Source organism: Lynx canadensis, chromosome C1 (genome assembly GCF_007474595.2).
Source record: "Lynx canadensis isolate LIC74 chromosome C1, mLynCan4.pri.v2, whole genome shotgun sequence".
NCBI lineage: Eukaryota > Metazoa > Chordata > Mammalia > Carnivora > Felidae > Lynx > Lynx canadensis.
The window spans coordinates 72,110,875-72,134,119 of NC_044310.1; the positions used below are offsets into that span (position 1 = coordinate 72,110,875).

The 23,245-nt window shown below is 35.9% G+C and overlaps 1 protein-coding gene across 1 annotated transcript in view; it reads right to left on the reverse strand.

Moving 5' to 3' along the window:
• The window catches only part of COL24A1 (collagen type XXIV alpha 1 chain), a 385,490-nt gene that overhangs the window by 210,356 nt on the left and 151,889 nt on the right, over nt 1–23,245 (reverse strand). The window contains 2 exon segments of the mRNA XM_032594090.1: nt 16,582–16,626; nt 20,413–20,466. Coding sequence (XP_032449981.1) covers nt 16,582–16,626; nt 20,413–20,466 — 99 coding nt within the window.

Here is a 23,245-nt window from a genome sequence, read left to right on the forward strand (position 1 = left end):
AGGTGTGACCACTTGTGCCTTACTTAACTCCCTCCAGCTACTCTGAACTGCTTACAATACAGTTTTGCAAACACTCCAGATATTTTGTGTTTCCATATGTTTTATTCTCATGCTGCTGTCCCCTTTGAAATGTCTTTCCTTATTCAGATTGTCTCATGAGAGAATGTCATATTTTCAGATTCTGTTCAAGTACACTGAAGTCCTCTTAAGATACAGCCAGTAGCAAAAAAAAATTAGAAAAACTACCTTTCATTTCTTAATTTATTTCAGTTCCATCATATAGAACATATATTTATTGCCAATGTTAAATATATTAGGCATATGTTCATTGCTATGGGAGGCAGTTTTCTGTATAGATAATTCAAATAAAAAGGCAACTGTGACATAAGTCAAAATAAGCTAAGGACCATGATAATGGAGATAAAGTAATGAAAGGCTTAACAAAAAAAGAGACTGAATCTAATTTTGGGCAGAGACACCAGAAAGGACTTCATGGTAGAGCAGATGATTTGAGAGGGGTCTTGAGAGTTGATGTTAGGCAGATAATAGGAGTGGGGAAATGAAGACCTTTGGAGGTGGTAGCAACAATCCAAAACAAAGGCATAAAAAGTGGGTTGCATTTAAGGAACATTGAATGGATTGGGAAGTGTGAGAAAAACAAGTAAGTATAAAGATAGGTGAGGGATGTATTGTAGGCAGCCTTAAAAGTCAGGTTGAAAATTCTTATAATCTATATTCTTAAGGCCTCTATAGATTTATTCCACTTATTATATCCTATCCACTTAGCATTTTTGGAGGAACTTGTATCATCCAGGTCTTTCCAGATTTTAGTGACTAAATTGATTTTACTTTTAATGGCATACTCAACACATAGAGAAACATAGATTTTGACAGATAATTTTTCCAAAACTCATTAATCAGAAAGAAAATCCACAAAAAAGCAAGCATATAATCCTTGTACCTCAGCAGCTACAATATTTCCATCTGGCACTGAAGAAATAAAAAGGTTATATAGTTATAAAAAGTTTCTATAAGACACACAGCTGGCTGTATTTATGGTTAAAGTAAAATCCTGATTTCACGTAATTATTTTTCCTGTGGTCAAGAGAAACATGCATCTTTTTAAACAAAAATGTTGTGATGTTCCCCCTCAGGCTGTTTTGTCAAGTTGATGAAAAAAAGAGACTTCATAAACATAAGATAGAATGCAAATGCAAAATATCTCAACTTAATGTGAAATAAAGTCTAATGACATCCTTAGAACCTTCCCCAAAGTAATGAAAGATTAACTCACTAAAAATATATGGAAATCCTTTGACTCTTAGAACAGAACTTCAAAAAAAGTGTATAATGTTCAGAAGAATGTTTCTAGTGAACTTGTGTACATATAGAGCAGATTTCTTTGTTCTTGGAAAATATTTTCTGGTAATATTCTTAAGGGTTTGTTAAGGAAAAAAAAAGATACATTGCAGTAGAGTACTTTGGATGTACATGTGGCCTACATATAAATGCAAATTAACTCATTATGTTAATGCTTAGTACACAAAATCAATGTGTGGTGGCAACACAATATGTCTACAAGTTTAATCTGGTTTTTTATTTGAAGGAATCACATTCGCACTTAGTGCTTTCTTTGTTAATAATAAAAGAGTAATGATGCAGAAGCGCATATGGCAGATTAATTTAGTAAGGGCTGGTGTATCCCAAATAAAGTGTAACTTTTTATGAAAGGAAAAGGCAAACTATAGCCTGTAGGCCAAATCCTGCCTGCTGTCTATTTCTTTTTTTTCCCCACTATTTTTATAAATAAAGTTTTGCTGGGAACACAGCCAGAGTCACTCAGTTACATATTGTCTAGGACTGTTTTTGTACTACAGTAGCAGAGTTGAGTAGTTATGACAGAGATGATATGGCATGAAAGTCTAGAATATATAACACCTGGCCTTTTACAGAAAAATTTGCTGACCCATGTTCTAGAATGAATATAGCTCCTTAGGTTCCAAATCCAGTACATTGGTTACATAGACCTTATGTATTTTTTTAAACAATCAGGACCATAAGAATTTTTTCACTAGCCTTACTCTCAGTCAAAACTGCATTTGCCTTCTGCAAAAGTAGTCATGCCAACAGGTAGCCCAAGGCAACCCCTTTACCCTGATCCCTACATGGACTTCCATCAGTTCATCCCATTCTTTGATATGAACAAGAAATGTACTCTCCATCTTATAAATTCTGAGCATAAAAACGTCATTAGAAATCTTTGCCATTTTCAGTGATGTGCAAATATTTAAATAAAATAGTGCATTACTAATAAATGAAAATAGTGTAGCTTTTATGCAAACACCTTCAAGGGAAGTCCCCTAGCACTCCCTTCCAATCAAAGTGCCACCCCAGACCCCTGTATATAGAAATTTAGAACCGCCATTCCCTCAAAAGCTATGATTACCACATTGTAGTATTTCTAGTTAAGAAACCAGTAACATGTTTTTAGTCAAAGCTGGGGGTTCTCTATCAACGTATAAAATCTTATGGTAGGCACCAAAATAATTTTTGCTTCTTTTTTTTTTAAAGACTATCTTCTATAATAGGATTCATGTTTTGACGAAACTATGTGTATAATTCTTTACTCACTTTCTAGATGACAAATCACTTAAGGATCAAGCTTTATTTGGTTGTATATCTAGCACATGGTAAATGTTCAATAAGTATCTTTTGAATGATAGAATAAATAAGTGAAAGAAATAAGTTTTCTAGTGTCAAATCATAGGATAATATTTAAACTCATTTAGATTCTGAATCTTAATGTCCCAGGCTGAAATATAGAATTATATTAAATGTAATTTAAAAAATCCTTAGGAGTGAATCCTGAAAAACCAAAGAGAAGAAAAAATAATAATTATTTCTATCAATTCTAAAATAAGTAAAGTGATCAAGTTTATGTTTCCTTAGAATGCTAATAGGCTTAGCACCCTAGGCAGTAAGCACACTAAATGCTTACATTTGAAAAAGACTAATGTTATTGTTTATATTTGGAAGCACCAAGTTCCATTTTAATTTCTCTTTTATTTGATTACTTTGAAGCAGTTTATTGCTATTTTAATTTGGGCAATCTGGAATTTATTAGACTAGGAAGTGTACTCTTGTTTATTACTCTGCAATATCATATGTATGATAAATACCTTGTTCCCTGTATTATGCCACAAATGTTGGAACTTATTCCTTTCCCCAGAATATTTTACTTTTTTATAGTCACTCAATGTGTACTTAGTAAAGGTAAAATAAAAAATATATACTTAATGTAAAACAAAGTTTATAAGCCTTTACATTGCTAAGATATGCTTGGCTTTCAATCACTTCTGTGTTTTTAGCTTGTAGCACAGTATCATGTGTATCATTCATTTTCCCCATAGAGAGAAATTTTGTCTTTTATAATCATGTGAATTTTTTTTTCATTTTTGTTGGTTTCCCCTTAATAACCACTCATATGTGATTTAATCTTGGTCTACCTCTTCCGACATGTGCTTTTGTGATATGAACAATTTTCTGTAATCTTCATTTTCCCATATACTTTAACTTTCATAGGTGTAAAAAAAAAATTAGGGCCACTTTGATACAGTATTTGTTATTTTCTTAGTAATTTACTTCACTGTTTACAGAGAGATGTCATAAATGTCTAATAAAATAGTATATTTTATAGCCCAAAGGACTCAGAAATCCTTCCACTATTCCCAGAAATTTGTTGACTCCCTGTCCCTTGAGAAATCTCTTGCGTTTGTCATTGAAAAACTATTGGCACCTAATTTATGAATAGCTCACCTTGGAGTTACCTGCACCTGGTTTTCAGAGAATGGTAGGTTTGGTAGAACCATCTTTAATTCACTTCTCTTCAATTGACCTGAATTGTAATGCCATATGTTTTCTCTGTTCATATCCACTGATACGTCCACACACTGTGTGCATTCCCTTCTGATTTCACTGATATATACTTCTTTCTAATTTTCTACACCTCCATGAGCTTAATACTATAGTGAAATCAATTTACCCTGGCTTCTTAAATTGAATAAGTATGCTACTTACACATTTTAAAGATGATAAATGTCAAATACATGATCCTAAAACATAATAATTTTGGCACATCTATGTTTTTGAGACGCTTCCTCAAACCATAATGTGGTATTTGGGGCGCCATAATCTCTAACTTTATACAATAACAAGACAATATGTATTCATTAGAAAGACAATTGGAAATCTTCATCTCATGGTTAAAAGGAAACAGGGTGCTAAATTACTTGATTCTCTGAAACATGTTTTCTTCTGTATAAAATAGAAGTAACTTTTATTTCCCAGAGTCTTTGTGAGGATTAAATATACACAAAAATCCTTTGTGAGGATTAAATATACTTTGTGAGGATATAACATACACAAAGTATCTGACATATCACAGATTTTCAATAAATAGTAGCTATTTTATTATATTCACGTAAACATTCTTCTCATGATTGTATGTATGATGGATATAAATTTTGTATAACTTTCTATTCTGAAAAAAATTACCTCTCCCTGCCATATAGGAGACATACAAGAGCTTTGTAGCTGTCTTACAGGTATGTGAGCTTGGAAACAGGAGGGGAGGGATGACCTTTTTAAGATAAAGGCCCTGTGACTCCAGAGGCCTTATAAGGGCAATTTGATAGAGTCTTACTTTGTTCTTATTGTTTGGCTAAATGGTGCTGTCTGCTCCTGGGACTTTTCCTCAAGAAACTATGAGTTACTTTTTTATGATTTAGGTAAGTCCATCTAAAGCTAGCATCCTCCTTTTAATGAAAGGAGAAAAGCAACTTCCTAAATAAAATCAATTTGTATCAAGTTTGATAATAATTTCATGGTAATGCTACCAGAGAGCAACAAAAGTAACCACTGTAATAAATGAGGTTTTGTGATAAGCAATTCTAAAATATTTTCTTCCAGACCTTTCAAAATCTTTCCTGATTCCATTGTATATATACATTGAATTATATTTCAATACTTCTCAGAAATTAATAACATTTGACAATATTTTAAAATTTAATTGCCAGCATGACCTAAGAGATTACAAAGTAAAATTATGTTTTGCTCATTTCCAAATCTAAGTTTCCATTTAAAGGCAGTTTCCATTTAAAGACAGGACAACTAAAGTAGATTGGGAAGATGGCAGAGGCTAAGCTCACCTCCTCCCATGGATACAATTAGAGAACACTCACATCAGTGTAAATAACCCAGAAACTGACCCAAAGACTGGCAGATCAGACTTCACAACTAAAGGTAGAGAAGAGGCCACAGTGAAGAGAGTAGGAGGGACAGAGATTCAGTGGGGAACAAACAAACCAGCAGTTAACAGAGTGGGGGAGGAGCTGAAGGCACAGAGAAGTGGGAGAAACAGACTATCACACCAGGAAGCCCTCATGGGGAAGATGAATTCCCATAACATTTGGCTTTGAAAGTGAAAGGGGCCTGGTGCCTGGGTAGTTCAGTTGATTAAGCATCCAGCTTTCTATTGGCTCAGGTCAAGACTGATTGATTGATTGATTGAGTAGCCTCGGGCTCTGTGCCGACAGCATGGAGGCTGCTTAGGATTCTCTCTCCATCATGCACTCTGCCCCTGCCCCACTTGCTTTTGCACTGTCTCTCTCTCTCTCTCTCCAAAAATAAATAAATAAACTTTAAAATATAAGGAACGTGAAAAGGGCCAAATTTCCATGAGTTCTTACAACCAGCAGGATTTAAAACCTGGAATCTTAAATTTCAGTGGGCTCAGCTCTGAGAGAGCCCAGAGGTCAGGAGGAAGTGGAGTCCCCATACTTAAAGAGACAACATGACAAACACCCCCACAGATATACCTAGAAGCAGCAGTTGGAAAAACACCTGGCACAGATGGGTGGGTGAGTGTCCAGGAGGGACAGGGATCACAGGAAGACCTCTCCAGGAACAAATGAGCTGGCAGGCACCATTTCCCTCCCTTGCCCCTCAGCATAAATACACAACCACCTGTGAGAACCCAGCGCAAAGCCGAATACACCACCTAACTTGCTTACACTAAGCCCTGCTCCACTGGGCTTCAGCAGATCTGCCCCTTTCACACCTGCCCAAGTACCCCCACAGCAGTTCCCCTCCCCTAAAGACCAGTGCAAACCTTGCTGACACCGAGTCTCCTAAGCAGTGCACTTAGTGGATCCACCCAGGCCAGCCCCAGTCCCAGCAGCCATAGCAGGTCTCATTTTGCAAGCAGACTGGCGTGTACTATGCTAAAACTGTGTGCCTCACAGGAGCACAGTCCCAGCAGAGGCAGCATGTCCCCGAAGTAGTGCCGTAAGCCTGGCAGTGTGGAAAGAGCTCCCTCAGGGGCCAGCACCATTTCAAAGTGACTACTGCCCCAGAGGGTGGGGTAGATAACTATACACTAGACCAGATGGATTTAACAGATGTATTCAGAACATTCTATAATAAAACAACAGAATACACATTCATTTCAAGATCACACAGAGGACATTTTCCAGAATAGATCACATATTCTCCAGAATAGATCACATAAAACAAGTCAACAAATTCAAAAAGACTTAAGTCATACTATGCATCTTTTCTGACCCCAACACTATGAAACTAGGAAGCAACCATAAGAAAAAATCTGGAAAGAGCATGAAGGTTAAACAAGATGCTCAAATGAATGAGCCAACCAAAACACCAAAGACAAAATAAAATTTACATGGAGAGAAATGAAAATGAAAACACAGTGGTTCAAAATCTTTGGAATACCCCAAAAAGCAGTTCTAAGAAGGAAGTTTATAGCAATTAAGCCTACTTCAAGGAGCAAGAAACACCTCAAATAAACAACCTACCCTCACACCTAAAGGAACTAGACAAAGGAGAACAAACAAAATGCAAAACCATAGAAGGAATGAAATAATAAAGTTTAGAGGAAAAATAAAAGATATAAAATCTAAAAAAAACCCAAAAAACAGAAAATAGAACATATCAATGAAACCGGGAATAGGTTCTTTTAAAAGATGAATTAAATTGATAAACCTCTAGCCAGATTCAAAAAAAATAAAAAAAAGGAGAAAAAGAAAGAAAGAGGAGTCAAACAAAATTAGAAATGAAACAGGAGAAATAGCAATCAACACCAGAGAAATATAGAACATTGTAAAAGAATATTATAAAAAATTACATGTCAACAAATTGGACAACCTAGAAGAAATGGGTAAATTCATAGAAACATATAACCTACCAAAACTGAAGCAGGAAGAAATAGTAAATTTGAAGAGAACAATTAATTACGAGCAATGAAATTGAACTGGTAATCAAAACAACTCCCAACAAACAAAAGTCCAGGACCAGATGGCTTCACAGGCAAATTCTATCAAACATTTAAAGAAGAGTTCATACCTAGTCTCAAACTTTTCCAAAAAATATAAGAGGAAGAAAAACTTCAAATTCATTCTATGAGGCCAGCATTACCCTGATATCAAAAAGACATTAGAAAAAAAGAGAATACAGGTCAGTATCTCTGATAAACATAGATGCAAAGGTCTTCAAAAAAATATTAGCAAACCAAACCCAACAACACATTTAAAAAATCATTTACCACAATCAGGTGGGATTTATTCCTAGGCTGCAAGGGTGGTTCAATAATTACATATCAATCAATGTGATACATCACATCAACAAAACAAAAAAGAAGCATATTATCATTTTAATAGCTGCAGAAAAAGCAGTTGACAAAGTACATCCATTCATGATATAAAGCCTCAAAAGAGTGGGTTTAGAGGGAACATACCTCAACATAATAAAAGCCTTATATGAAAAACACACAGCGAACATCATAGTGAAGAAAAACAACAGCAATCAAACAACAAAAAGAAACAAAATTCATCCAAACTGGTAAGGAATGAGTAAAACTTTCACTATTTGTAGATGACATTATACTACATATATAGAAAACCTGAAAGACTTCACAGAAAAACTGCTAGAACTAATAAATGAATTCAGTGAGGCTGCAGGATACAAAATCAATGTACAGAAATCCATTGCATTTCTACACACTAATAAGGAAGCAGCAGAAGGAAAAATTAAGAAAACAATTCCATTTACAATTACTCCCAAAATAATAAAATAACTAGTAATAAACTTAACCAAAGAGGTGAAAGATCTGTACTCTAAAAAGTATAAAACAGTGATGCAAGAAACTAAAGACAACACAAATGGAAAGACATTCCATGCTCATGGATTGGAAGAATAAACATTGTTAAAATGTCTATACTACCAACAGCAATCTACAGATTTAATGCAGCTACTCTCAAAATACCAACAGCATTTTCACACAACAAAAACAAACAATTGAAAATTTGTATGGATCCACAAAAGACCCCAAAGAACCCAAGCAATCTTGAGAAAGAAAAACAAAACTGGAGGTATCACACTTTTGGATTTCAAGTTATATTACAAAGCAGTAGTAATCAAAATAGTATGATACTAGCACAAAACAGACACACAGATCAATAGAACAGAATAGAAAACCCAGAAATGAACCCACAATTATATGGTCAATTAATCTTTGACAAAGGAGGCAAGAATATGCAATATGAAAAAGACAGTCTCTTCAACAAATGGTGTTTGGAAAACAGGACAGCTACTTGCAAAAGAATAAAACTGGACCACTTTCTTATACCGTATACAAAAATAAACTCAAAATGGATTAAAGACCTAAATGTGAGACCTGAAGTCATAAAAATCCTAGAGGAGAATATAGGCAATAATTTCTGATATTGGCTGTAGCAACTTTTTTCTAGATATGTCTCCGAGGCAAGGGCAACAAAAGCAAAAATAAACTATTGGGACTACATCAAAATAAAAAACCTCTACACAGCAAAGAAACAACCAACAAATCTAAGTGACAAGCTACTGAATGAGAGATTTGCAAATGACAAATCTGATAAAGGGTCCAAAAACATAAAAAGAACTTATACAACTCAACACGACAAAAACAAATAATCCAATTAAAAAATGGGCAGAAGACACGAACAGACATTTCTCCAAAGAATACATACTAATGGTCAAGAGACATTAAAAGATGCTCAGCATCACTCATCATGAGGGAAATGCAAATGAAAACTACAATGAGACATTACCTCACACATGGGAGAATGGCTAAAATCAAAAACACAAGAAACAAGTGTTGGCAAGAATGTAGAGAAAAAGAACCCTTGTGTACTGTTGGTGAGATTGCAACTGGTAGAGCCACTGTGTAAGATAGTGTGGAAATTCCTCAAAAAAAAAATTAAAAATAGAACTACCCTATGACCCAGTAATCACACTACTATTTATCCAAAAACTACAAAAACAACACTAATTTGAAAGGATATATGCATCATATGTTTATTGCAGCATTCTCTATGATAACCAAATTATGGAAGCCACCCATATGTCCACCAATAGATGAATGGATAAAGAAGAGGTGATTTATATATATATAATGGAATATTATAAAGCCATAAAAAGAATGACATCTTGTCATTTACAACAACATGGATGGAGTTAGAGAGTGTAATGCCAAGTGAAATAAGCCAGTCAGAGAAAGACAAATACTATATGATTTCACTCATATGTGGAACTGAAGAAACAAAACAAATGACTAAAGGGGGAAAAAAAAGAGACAAACCAAGAAACAGACTCTTAACTATACAGAAAATCAGATGGTTACCGAAGGGGAGGTCAGTGGGGGAATGGGTGAAATGAGCAGAAGGGATTAGGAGTACACTTATCTTGATAAGTATTGAGTAATATATGGAAATGCTGAATCACTATATTGTACACCTGAAACTAATATACCACTGTATGTTAACTACACTGGAATTAAAATAAAAAATAAATAAAAGACAGACTAAGATGGGGCACCCTGGGTGGCTCCGTCGGTTAAGGGCCCAACTATTGATTTTGGCTCAGGTCGTGATCTCAGGGTCATGAGATCGAGCCCCACATTGGGCTCTGCACTGGGCATAGAGCTGCTTAAGATTCTCTCTCTCCCTCTCCCTTTGCCCCTCCCCTGTTTGCGCGCTCTCTCTCTTAGAAAAATAAAATAAAATAAAAACGGGGCCCTTGGGTAGCTCAGTCAGTTAAGCTTCCAACTTCAGTTCAGGTCTTATCTCACTGTTTGTGGGTTCGAGCCCCACATTGGGCTCTATGGTAACAGCTCAGAGCCTGGAACCCGCTTCAGATTCTGTGTGTCCCTCTTTCTCTGACCTTCTCCCACTCACACTCTGTCTCTCTCTCTTTCTCAAAAATAAACATTAAAAAATTTTTTTAAATAAAATAAAAAATAAAAAAAGAGAATAAGATAATAGGCCAATTGATAAAAATAAATAAAAGTTAAAGACAGGATAACTGCTGGTTGCTTGGTACAGATAAAAATGCTTGGAACAGGAAGTAGAAAATACAGATATGAAACCCAGACTTACTGCTTACTAACTAATATGAATTGGAACACATATAACTTCAATAAATTTCAATTTCCTCACTTACAGAGTGTCAATAAGATTTATCTTACTAGGGTTGCTTCGAGATTAAATGAGACAATAGTTCTTCAATAAATAGAATTCTTGGGGCTCCTGGGTGGCTCAGTCAGTTGAGCGACCAACTTTGGCTCAGGTCATGATCTCACAGCTCCTGAGTTCGAGCCCCGCGTCGGGCTCTGTGCTGACAGCTCAGAGCCTGGAGGCTGCTTTGGATTCTGTGTCTCCCATTCTCTCTGCCCCTCCCCCGTTCATGCTCTGTCTCTCTCTGTCTCAAAAATAAATAAATGTTAAAAAAAAATTAAAACAGGAGTACTGATGCATAGGGGCACTTGTACCCCAATGTTTATAGCAGCACTCTCAACAATAGCCAAATTATGGAAAGAGCCTAAATGTCCATCAACTGATGAATGGATAAAGAAATTGTAGTTTATATACACAATGGAGTACTACGTGGCAATGAGTAAGAATGAAATATCGCCCTTTGTAGCAACGTGGATGGAACTGGAGAGTGTGATGCTAAGTGAAATAAGCCATACAGAGAAAGACAGATACCATATGGTTTCACTCTTATGTGGATCCTGAGAAACTTAACAGGAACCCATGGGGGAGGGGAAGGAAAAAAAAAAAAAAAAGAGGTTAGAGTGGGAGAGAGCCAAAGCATAAGAGACTCTTAAAAACTGAGAACAAACTGAGGGTTGATGAGGGATGGGAGGGAGAGGAGGGTGGATGATGGGTATTGAGGAGGGCACCTTTTGGGATGAGCACTGGGTGTTGTATGGAAACCAATTTGACAATAAATTTCATATATTGAAAAAAAATAAAAATAAAAATAAATAAATAAAATAAAATAAAATCATTACAAATAGAAAAAAAATTAAAAAAAAAATTTTAAATAAATACAATTCTTTCCTTTCATTTTTGCTTCTGACTCCACCTCTATTGTTCTTGAAGGAATTGGTTATAATCCAATTTAGAATCAGCCATCAGAAGCTCTATGATTCTAACAGTTTTGTAATGAGAAGTGGAATACCTGATTTCGAGGATTATCCATGGCCTCTTCCTCTTCTTTTCTGCTCATCAGTCATTTACTATACACTAGCATACCAGAGGGCAGGCAGAAAACCAGAGAGGACACAGTAGATTGCTTATGAAATCTTACTAAGTTGATAAATTAAGGAATAAATGATGTCAAGTCAAGTAGTTTAGTTATATTTTAAGAGATAAATCAATATGGGTAGACTATAGGACGATCCTAATAATTCCTTCAAGCGGACAGAAAAGTAGCAACTGAAACTTTATGTAGTCACTTCACGAAAAAAAAAAAATCCAAATTTTATATTCAAAATAACAGAGGCACCTGGGTGGCTCAGTTGGTAGAGCGTCTGACTTCGGGTCAGATCATGATCTCGCAGTTTGTGAGTTTCAGCCCCACGTCGTGCCCTGAGCTGACAGCCCAGAGCCTGATGCCTGCTTCGGATTCTGTGTCTCCCTCTCTCTGCCCCTTTCCTGCTCATGCTCTGTCTCTCTCTGTCTCTCAAAGATGAATAAATGTTAAAAAAAATTTTTTTATATTCAAAATAATGAACCAGAAGAGAATCCTGGGGGTTAGTGCTAACCATTTTCCACTGACAATTTCCTGCTACAGGAAAAAGCCTACGTGGTTTTGAGTAGCTCAGCGATAAAGGAAATAGAAGTTATTATCCCCTTCATGAAGAAGGCTGTGGAGCTGGTGCCTCTAAAATACTTAGCCCTGTTCTGTATGCTCCAGTGACAGAAAGACATAATGAAACTGGAGGAGAGCCAGAGAAAAGAAGCCAAATTGGCAGGTAAGAGGAAGACTAGAAGCATTTAAGTTCTTAGAAAAAAGAGTCCTAGATTCTTAGAATTGGAACTATTCTTAGACATCAAATATACCAATTCCTTATGCTTCCAGAATATTCCTGATGAATCATAAATACTTTAGTTATCAGAGGCCTTCCCTTTTTTTGCAGCCTATGTCCAAATGATCACATCAAATATATCTCAAGTGCATTCACTTCTCTGATATCCACTGCCATCATGCCGGCCCAAGTCATCTTTCTTTCTCATTTCGGCTGCTACAATAGCATTGTAACTGGTTATCCTCTTCTTCTCTGCTCCTCATAACCATGTTCCAACTTCCCAATCCATTGCAACCAGAGTGATTGTAAAACACAAATTAAATCATGTCATTGGCTTACTTAGAATACTTCAATGATTTTCCATCTACTTCAGGATCGAGTCCAAAGTAATAAACATGGTCCTGAATGATTTGGCTCCTGCCTCCTTTACTAATAGCCCTTAACTTTGCTTTTTCCTTGGCTCACCAAGGTCTGTCCACATTGGCTTCCTTTCAGTCCCTATAAAGCTAAATGCTTTCCCACATAGGACCATCCCATATAACAATAACCACCACCACCACCATTACAGCTAACATTTATCAAGTTTTTACTATGTGATTGGCTCTGTGAGAAGTGCTTTAAGTGCATTATCATATTTAATCCTCACAAGAAACTCCATGAGGTGGTTTTTTCATCCTTTTACTGTTGAGAAAATAATATTTAGAGAAATTAAGGTATTTCTCTAAAGCAAGGTTAAGTCCAAAGGTGAAAAGTATGCTATAGTGCATATTCCAGTAAAGTTCTTTTTCTCTACCCTTCCCTAGCTAGATCATACCATGCTTTATGGTCACAAGTCATATGTCATTTCCTCAAAACAGTCTTCTGTCATTTTCTGGTCTAAATTTGGCACCTGTGTCATAGTCTCTTAAACTTTTCCTCTATAGAATGTATCACAGTTTGTCATTATGTATTTCTTTATATAGTTGTTATTTATTTAATATCGTCAAACCTCCAACAGACTTTAAGTTTCATGAAGGTAAGGATTATAGGTCCAATAAATGTGAATGAATATAAATATAAAAAGCTGCTGAATACATGATTGAAGAAAGTCATCCAAACATTCTAAGAATGAGGTGTTGAATCACTCCATGGGAGAGTCTAAGTGTTAGAAATTCTATTAAAATATTTTTGTCTACAAAAAAAGCTGTTCCCTTATAATGTCTATTCACTGATCCTAATTCTGGTCTCTTGACCCATACTGAAAAACTGGATTCTTTTCTCTTTTATACCTCTTTAAATATTTTCAGTCTAGAAAGTTAAAGGCAGAGAAGACTGGCAATTAAGGTGGGATAATTCCAGATTTATTCATAAAAAATAGAATGCTAGCGTGAAGAGTATGAAAGGGTATCTTTTGGAATTCCAAATATATTTAGGGCACATTCACAGCAATTAATTATTTGCCTACACTATATGAATGTAAGAAGAACACAGACCTGAGATATTGATGGGGCTGCTTCTGTTGGCATGCTATCATAAACTGCATTCTGATGTGTATAGATCAAGAAAGAAACAAAACTGGAGGATGTCCAATTAAAGACAATTGAAAGAATTACAGAAAGATTGGGAAAAGTAAAAACTAGCTATTCAATTACCACTAACTTCAGATGTCTCAAAATTACAAGACTGATGTCAGGAAGTGCGATCATATCTTCCCATAACTCTTGTGAGTTCTGTTTTAACAGAACTCTGGATTAGATAAACTATATTTCTAATATTTTGAAATTAAGAAGATAAAATAAAAGCTGGGGATTACCAAGAGGCAAAAATAAAATATTCTTTAGGCATTACATATTTTTAACTCAATAGAGCCACTAAACTTCTTTTTTAAGTCTTCATCTCCTATCTTGAATGAGAAAGATGGAGCCTCAAATATGAAAAGGCCCTTTTGTTTGACAATATATTTGACACTTAAAACCTTTCGACAACTTGTAGGCCAAGTGGCTGTTAAACCAACACGAAACATCCCTAGCTATGTTAAATGACTTGATGGTGGGGGGATCCTTTCACAAAGTATATGTATATCAAATCATCAAGTACACTTTAAATATCTTATAACTTTGTCAACTCTACCTCAATACACTTTGGATTTTGAGATGTAGATTTTGAGTTTGGAGCTCTAGGTTTTAATCTCAGCTCAGCAATTTATTAGCTATGTAACTCTGAACAGGTTTCTTACTGTGCTTCAGTTTCTTCATTTCAAAAACCAGAATAACAAAATGTGTCTTGTCAAACTGTTTGAGAACAGAATGAAATACCACAGTATTAAAAATCACCTAATATTATGCCTGAGATATAGAAAATGATCAATAAATGTTAATTTCTCTCCAATAACAGAAATCCACTCTCTGCCAAAGCACTCCATTTCCTCTTTGGGTAACACTAGCAATGGGTTCTTATGCTATGTGGAACTAGTCCAACATTACCAGGTAAATTACGCTTAGAAGTTTAATATAGGATATTATATTAAGAAAAGATGCTCTTCATTGGTATTTTAACTTTGGCTATTAATTCTAGTTTGTATATATTTCTTAAGCAATTTATCACTCTGAAGTGGCAGAATTTAATTTCTTTGAGTGACCTTAGAAAAATATGAGTTACAATTATATTTGAGGAGAAGTCTTGAATGATCTAATTGATATAAATAAATACTCCATTGAAATTTTCCTTCTCAGTAAAAACAAAAACAAGAAATTCTCCTTCTAGTGATTCAGGATTAATTGGCATGGCAATGATCTTTTAAGATTAAATGGAGCCTTCTTATTTTTTATTAAGAATAATGACTAAAAATAACAAGGAGGGTGCCTGGGTGGCTCAGTTGGTCGTCTGAGTCTTGGTTTCAGCTCAGGCCATGATCTCACCATTTACAACTTAGAGCCGCATGTAAGGTTCTGTACTGACAGCCAGGAGCCTGCCTGGGATTCTCTGTCTCCCCTCTCTGCCCCTCCCCTGCACGTTCTCTCTCATTCTCTCTCACTCTCTCTCTCTCTCTCTCTCTCTCTCTCTCTCTCTCTCTCTCCCCCCCCTCCCTCCTTCTCTCTCTCTCAAAATAAATAAATTAAAAAAAAGAACAACAAAAGATAAGAATATCAGAAATGTATTGCTGTTTTACTACAAGACCAGAAAATATAATTGTTTAGTTACTTAAGATTGCAAAATAACTTTTAAGAAAATTTTATTTTTATCTAAGTCATAAGATAGGTTAGAGAGAATAGAATTTGATCATTTAACCTATTAAATGGTACCACTTGCTTTTTGATAACCCAGAACACTTTGTAAATAAACTCACTTGCTTGTATCAATTTACCATTTTATATATGTTATATAGGTTCACTTGTTAGAAAATGTTTTAGCTGGCTTTTCCTAGTGCAGTTAATAAAATTACTGCTAACATAACTGATTCAAATATAACACAAAGCCTCCTACTCCTGCAAATTTAATTTTTTTTTTTCAACGTTTATTTATTTTTGGGACAGAGAGAGACAGAGCATGAACGGGGGAGGGGCAGAGAGAGAGGGAGACAGAATCGGAAACAGGCTCCAGGCTCTGAGCCATCAGCCCAGAGCCCGACGCGGGGCTCGAACTCACGGACCGTGAGATCGTGACCTGGCTGAAGTCGGACACTTAACCGACTGCGCCACCCAGGCGCCCCCCAAATTTAAATGTAAGTTTAAACAAGTCAAACTTTTTTGAGGAAAGAGATTATAGTACGTTTTCCAGTATATTACCTCTTAATTTAATCTTTCAAATCTAAAGAAAAATATTTTTAAATTTAGTAACTTTATTAACTATTTTATGGTTTGAGAAGCTGTAGCTTTTTAATAATGAAAAATGTTAAGGTCAAATTTAGATTGAAATGATCAGAACTAAAATTAAAGATCAATTAGAAATAAGAATGCTTCTGAGATTATAAGTATATTGGACAAAAATAACAGTAACTGCATTTCTCCTCATTTCTCTTGTATAGTAGATTTTGTCTGTCATATCACAAGTGAGTTTAAATTTGTAGGAACTATGAATTTTATATTCTGAATTTTATAACCCTAGGTGGTGGTTAATGTGACTCGTAAACATGCTTACGGATGACGAAAAAAAAATAAAAGAGCATGAAATAAGCTTACTGTTTCACCAATCTTTCCAACGTTTCCTTGATCTCCTACTTCTCCCTGTTGATAAATAATGTAAAGCTGTAAAAATAATTATTTTTCAAACAAGATCACTCATGACATTGCTTCCATTTTCATTTTTAATGTAATTAGTCAAAAGGTAAAAAAAAAAAAAAGGTGAAACTTAGTTCATCAAAATTCTGTGATGGTATACCTGGGGAATGTCATCTTTCCACTCCTTCTGTTCAAATGGTATTTACCTATTTTCTTAAATTACATGCTTCGATTTATGACTTTTAATAACTTTTAAAACATGCAAATAAGTTTTAAAATGAAATATTTGTTGAGGTGTACCCTGTAAGGGGCAGAGTGATAAGGGCTGTGGAAGATATTAAGAAGAATAAAAATAAAGCCTTTGCCCACAGGAAAGTGCTATTTGTTTCAGGGGAAAGGATCTCACAACGCGAGGCAGAATACAGGCCACAATTAAGTGGTAAGAGAGTTCATAGGGGCTTGCACACTGTGGGCTGGGAAAGCTAGCACTAGCTTCACTGGGGAAGGAGTGTATATTCATTCATAACCTTAATTAGAGTCTATAGTCTCTAACACTCTGAAAACTCTAAGCTTTTCACCAATCGTTTGGTCGCAAACTTGACCTACCTGAATTTATTTTGTAGCAAAGCTCGATCTGATCTAAGTGAAGCTACTCATAGTCTTGTTTATTTTAATTAATGTGAACATCCTTATGTTTCACCACAGAAATATTAGTGTTTCTAACTACGGTGTGCTTCCCATACCCTGCTGGCAACGTTAAGTAAAATATAGTATACCCACCATGTTATCTTTTGATAATTCAAATAGCAATGATTTCAGATAATAGATCATAAAACTGTGTTTGAGTTGGGCCCTGAAGAACAGGTGATACTTCACCAGTGATAAGAAAGGTCCATTTTTGGTATGAAAGGTAGAAGATTAAATTCAGGGTGCCACATATAATCTGACAGGAATGTAATCTTATTTATAGAAATAGGAAATTAAACCATCAATTTCTGTTTAAAAACTGGTAATTACAATTCAGTGTGGAATAGTAAAATGTTAAACTGCACTAAACAATATTGTAGCCACTAATGACATACAGAGAGCTACTAAGCATTGAAATTGGCTGGTGGGAAATGAAAAGTAATGTAAATATAAAATACACCCTAGATATTAAGCACTTTGTAGCAAAAAATAATATATCTCGTTAATAATTTTAATATTGATCCCATGTTGAAACGATAATATTTTCATATCTTGGGTTAACTAAAATATATTACTAAAATTAATCTCACTTGTCTCATTTTACTTTTACATTGTGGCTCACATGCGTGATTCATCTTATATACTCTATTTGATAGTGCTGATTTTAAGCACTAAAACCTAGTATTCACATGAGTAACAATTTGAAATAATTTTTTAAAGACTATGCAAATTTTCATTTCATTTCTACATGCATACATTAAACAGTAAACACTGGAGCACTGTAGTAGTTTGTAAACCCTAGTTTTGACTGACAATTCACTAGATGGCTTTTATAAAATATTTGTGGCAGAATAATATATAGATCATTGATTTCCTTGTATTTCCCCCTCCTTATCTAATACCCCTCTCAAATTCTAAGGGAGATGGGCAGTTTATGCTCTTTAGTCTTAGGGGAGGTTTGTGTTAACAGGTAGAAAGCAGAAGTCGGTTGCAGATTACCTGCATTCCTGCTTTAGTTTTCAGAGCGCCTGAGGTTAGGAAGTGAGTTGTCTTTGAGGGCAACAAGAGAGAGAGGAATATTTCCCCAGGCCTAGGGAGAGAACAGAGATCCTAGGGTTCTGTAAAAGGTGGTATGACCCTTAACCAACTCCCAAGTGCTCCCTCCAGGAGTGTCAGCATCCCTCAAGGGAATGCCAGGTTCTGGTCAATAGCTATATTACACACCAAGACTAAAATTTCAGGGACAAATACAAGGAGCAGGACATTCAAGAACTCCTTTATCTCCTGGCCATGCAGATGCTGGCATGATTCTAGGAAGGAGGCAGGATGTCAATATGATTAAGATTCAGTTTCTTGCCAGTTTAACTAGATGGTAGCTCACAGGTGGAATTTTTAGAGCTATTGGACAGTACAGAGATTAATCTCAGTCAAGGAGAAATAAGCTTTCTGTTGATAAATATCATGCTTCCATTTTTTGTATAACTTGAAAGTCAGGTACACATATCCTCCCCAGGATAATTTTAGCCACAGGCAGACAAGCTGATACATTAGAAAATATTTTAGCTCATATTTCTTTATTAAGTAACCTAAAAAAATATTGTTTGGCTTTTCCTTAGATTCTAGTATCATGAAAATAACTAGTTTAATATAAATGATGAATTCTAACTTTAAGAAATTTAGCTATAGTGCTGTAAAGTTTTTTAATTTTTCCTTAAGTTTTAATTTTTTTAACGTTTATTTATTTTTGAGAGAGAGAGAGAGAGAGAGAGAGAGAGAGAGAACGATTGGGGGAGGGGCAGAGCGAGGGAGACACAGAATCTGAAGCAGGCTCCAGGCTCCAAGCTGTCAGCACAGAGCCCGATGCGAGGCTTTAACTCACAAACCGTGAGATAATGACCTGAGCTGAAGTTGGACGCTTAACCAACTGAGCCACCCAGGTGCCCCAAATTTTTCCTTAAGTTTTAAATTTGTATAAATTGGGGTGCCTGGGTTGCTCAGTCAGTTATTCGTCTGACTCTTGATATCAGATCAGGTAGTGATCTCACGGTCGTGGGACTGAGCCCAGTGTCGAGCTCCATGCTGAGCATGGAGCCTACTTGGGATTCTCTCTCTCCCCCTCCCCTGATCATACATGCTCTCTCTCTCTCAAAAATAAATAAATAAATAAACATGAAAACAATTGTATAAATCACCAGTTCTTATGAGCTAGTTTCTTTTAGTTCTTAGTATTATACATATAACCTGCTGCATGGCTTTATATTTGTTGGTGTTGAAGTCATTCAAAACTTGGAAACAAGGCAAAAAAGTAGGTGACCCATCCTTTCAGTGACAGTAAGTGGTGAAGGCCACCCCAGTGACTATCTAGGGAATGTACTTAGAATCACTGTAATTGCTTAAAGGACCCAGACTTTATGCAATGTAAATTATATATTATGTATATGTAAATTATATATTATATATATATGTAAATTATACATCTATATAATATATAGGTAAGGCTCAGTTGGTTAAGGGTCTGACTCTTGATTTTGGCTCAGGTCATGACCTCATGGTTCATGGGTTTGAGCCCTTCAGTCAAGTTCTGTGCTGACAGTGTGGAGCCTGCTTGAGATTCTCTGCCTCCCTCTCTTCTGCCTCTTCCCTGCTTTCTCTCTCTTTCTCTGTCAAAAATAAATAAACAGAATAAACACACACACACACACACACACACATATATATATATATATATATATGTTTAGTGAAGTTATATTAACTTGTAGATTTCTGTACAGTGAAATGAACAGTTGGGGCCCCCAAATTGTGGTTTATTCTCCTGTATCTACTCACAAACTTTAACATCTCTTTTTTCAATTGCGTATCTATTCAAATAAAGATACATATATAAACACAGTCACAGTCATAAATATTTATAGATATATAGATATTGATATAAAGCTATATGGCTTCTCAAACGCTATTTGAGCCAGTTTTAACATGTTACTGGTTTCCTCATTAATAAGTTGAATAGAATCTTTGACAGGTGTTCATATTATATTTTTATTAAAGTCATCATTTAAAATTTTTGAAAACTATACTTTACAACTGGTAATAAGTCAGCCACTTTACCTTTAAGCCTTCTGGTCCTGGTTCACCTGCATACCCCTTTTGACCTGGTTTTCCCTAGAAGAGAACAGAAAAAAAAGGAGTTAACGTTTAATCATTTTCATTTTTAGAAGTTTACAAACATTCATGTAATTCAGACCATTCTATGAGATTAAATACTTCAAAATTATTTGATAAGTGTATTTTATCATACCCATTAGCCATGGGTATGGCTACAGTGTTTAACTGTTTACGATATGCCCAGCACAGTTCTAGGGGTGGGGGCTGGAAGAGTGCACGAAGCATACCTCTCCTACATAGAGCTTACATTCTAATAAGGATGATATAATATTTAAAAAAAAATAAGTAAAACATATAGTATCTTAGGTAGTGGTAAAAGTGAAGGACACAAAGTAAAGCAAGGGAGAGAGATATCAACTGCTGTGGGGGTTTTGTTCAAATTTTTAATAGGAGTTCTCTGAGAAGGTGGTAATTGAGTAAAGACTTAAAGGGACAAGTTATTTGGCTATCTGAAGAAAGTGTATTCCAAGCAGAGGAAAAGAGCATGTGCAAAGGCCCTGAGGCAAGAATGTGACTGGTGTGTTGAAGAAACCATGAAAACCATGAAACGTCAATGAAGCTGGAACAGAGTAAGAGGAAAAGATCAGTAGAAGATGAGGTCAAAGAAAGGAATGGGGAATGGGAAGCCAGGTCATGTAGGGCCTGGTAGGTTATACTAAGGGCTTTGCCTTTTACTCTGAATGAAGCATGAAGCCTTAGAAAAGCTTTGAGAAAAGAAGTGTCATTATCTATGCTTTAACAAGATCACTTCGATGCAAGAGCAGAAGCAGGCAGTCCAAAGAGGGCTGAAATAACCTGAGCAAAAGATGACAGTGGCATAGGTAGTAACAGAGAAGGTTGTGAAAAGTGGTAAAACTGTGTATACAGTTTGAAGGCAGGGATTACAGGATTTGCTCACAGACCGTGTGTAAAATGTGGGAGAAAGAGAAGAGTCAAGAATGAATTCAAGATGTTAATCTGAGTAAGGGATTAAATGAAATGGAGAAGACTGTAAGAAGAAAGGTTTGGAGGGTAAATTGGGAGCTCAGTATTGGACACTGCTATTTGATAGTCTTGTCAGATACCTAAGTGCAGAGATCGTCTGATAGTTTTACATGCCCAGAGGTTCAGAGGGTAGAAAAATTCTGATCTAAATGTATGATTTTGGAACTCACCAGCATTTTGATGGTATTTAAAGCCATAAGACTTGACCAGCTTATCTGGTCCAGTGTAAACAGAAAAGAGAATAAGTCCACAAATCAAACCACTCCAAAATTTTAGAATTTGAAGAAATGAGGAAAATATGCAAATTTCCTACCAGAGTTAGGAGGAAGACCATGCAAGTGAAGAAAGTGCTTCCAGGAGGAGAGTGTGATCTTGTCCACTTCTGAAGATTATCGAGTAACATGAGGACTAAAAAATGACCATTGAATTCCACAATATAGAAGTCACTGATGACCTTAATGAGATGATTTATTTTGGAGTAGTGGGGACCAGAATGGTTTCAGCAGACAGCGTGAGGAGAAAAAATGGAAAGAGCATGTATAAACAATAATTTTTTTAAAGTGTATTTATTTTGAAAGAGAGAGAAAGAGAGAGAGACTGAGAGTGCAGGGAAAGGGTAGAGAGAAAGGGAAAGACAGAAAATCTCAAGCAGGCTCCGTGCTGTCAGTGCAGAGCCCAACGTGGGGCTCAGAACCATGAACCATGAGACGATGACTTGAGCCAAAACCAAGAGTTAGACGCTTAACCGATCAAGCCACCCCAGGGCCCCGACAATAATTTTGAGTATTTTTACTGAAGAGGGAAGGTGAAAAAGGTAACACCTGGAAGAAAACCTGGGATCAATATAAGTTTTGTGTTTTTTTTTTGTTTTTTTGTTTTTTTTTAATTTTTTTTTTTCTCAACGTTTATTTATTTTTGGGACAGAGAGAGACAGAGCATGAACGGGGGAGGGGCAGAGAGAGAGGGAGACACAGAATCGGAAACAGGCTCCAGGCTCTGAGCCATCAGCCCAGAGCCTGACGCGGGGCTCGAACTCACGGACTGCGAGATCGTGACCTGGCTGAAGTCGGACGCTTAACCGACTGCGCCACCCAGGCGCCCCTGTGTTTTGTTTTTAAGCTGGAAGAAATCATAACATCTTTATTTTCTGATGGAACTGATCCATTAGAGAGAACAAAGTTATGATGCAGGAGAAAGTGGGAATAAGTAGGCAAGAGAATAAGATATGTAGTAAACAAGTAGAAGTTTGACCTTAGCTAGAAAAATGGCTGTTCATTCACAATCACAGGAGAGAAGGCAGAGTCAATGGCATAGATACAGAGAGGTGGGTAGAAGCAATACTAGAAACTAGAAAAAGAGTATGGAAATAGAATTCAGAATGCAATCAAAGGGATAATGTGGTGTTTTAGGCATGATGAGGAAGGATGTGAGGTTATGAGGGAAGTAGGAATAATGGAAAGGCAATAGGATCGATGGGTTAAAATTCTTATTGGGACTGTGGGACTAGTTATAAGAGAAAATGTACTAGAAAAAAAGGACATTATGGTTGGAGAATGAGAAGTTTGAAACTGAAAATAAGGAGAAGCTGGTATTACTGGTAATGACAAGGTAAAGGTATGACCACAGCAGTTAGTACCTAAAGAGAGCAGAGAATAAGATCACTGCAGGAGAGGATGTCAAATCCTAGATATTGGGTAGATCGATCTACAGTATGTGGTTTCTAGTACTTAACAACTGATATCTGATTATACAAAATTTGATGGAAAAGTGTGTGGGGAGATTGTTAAATATA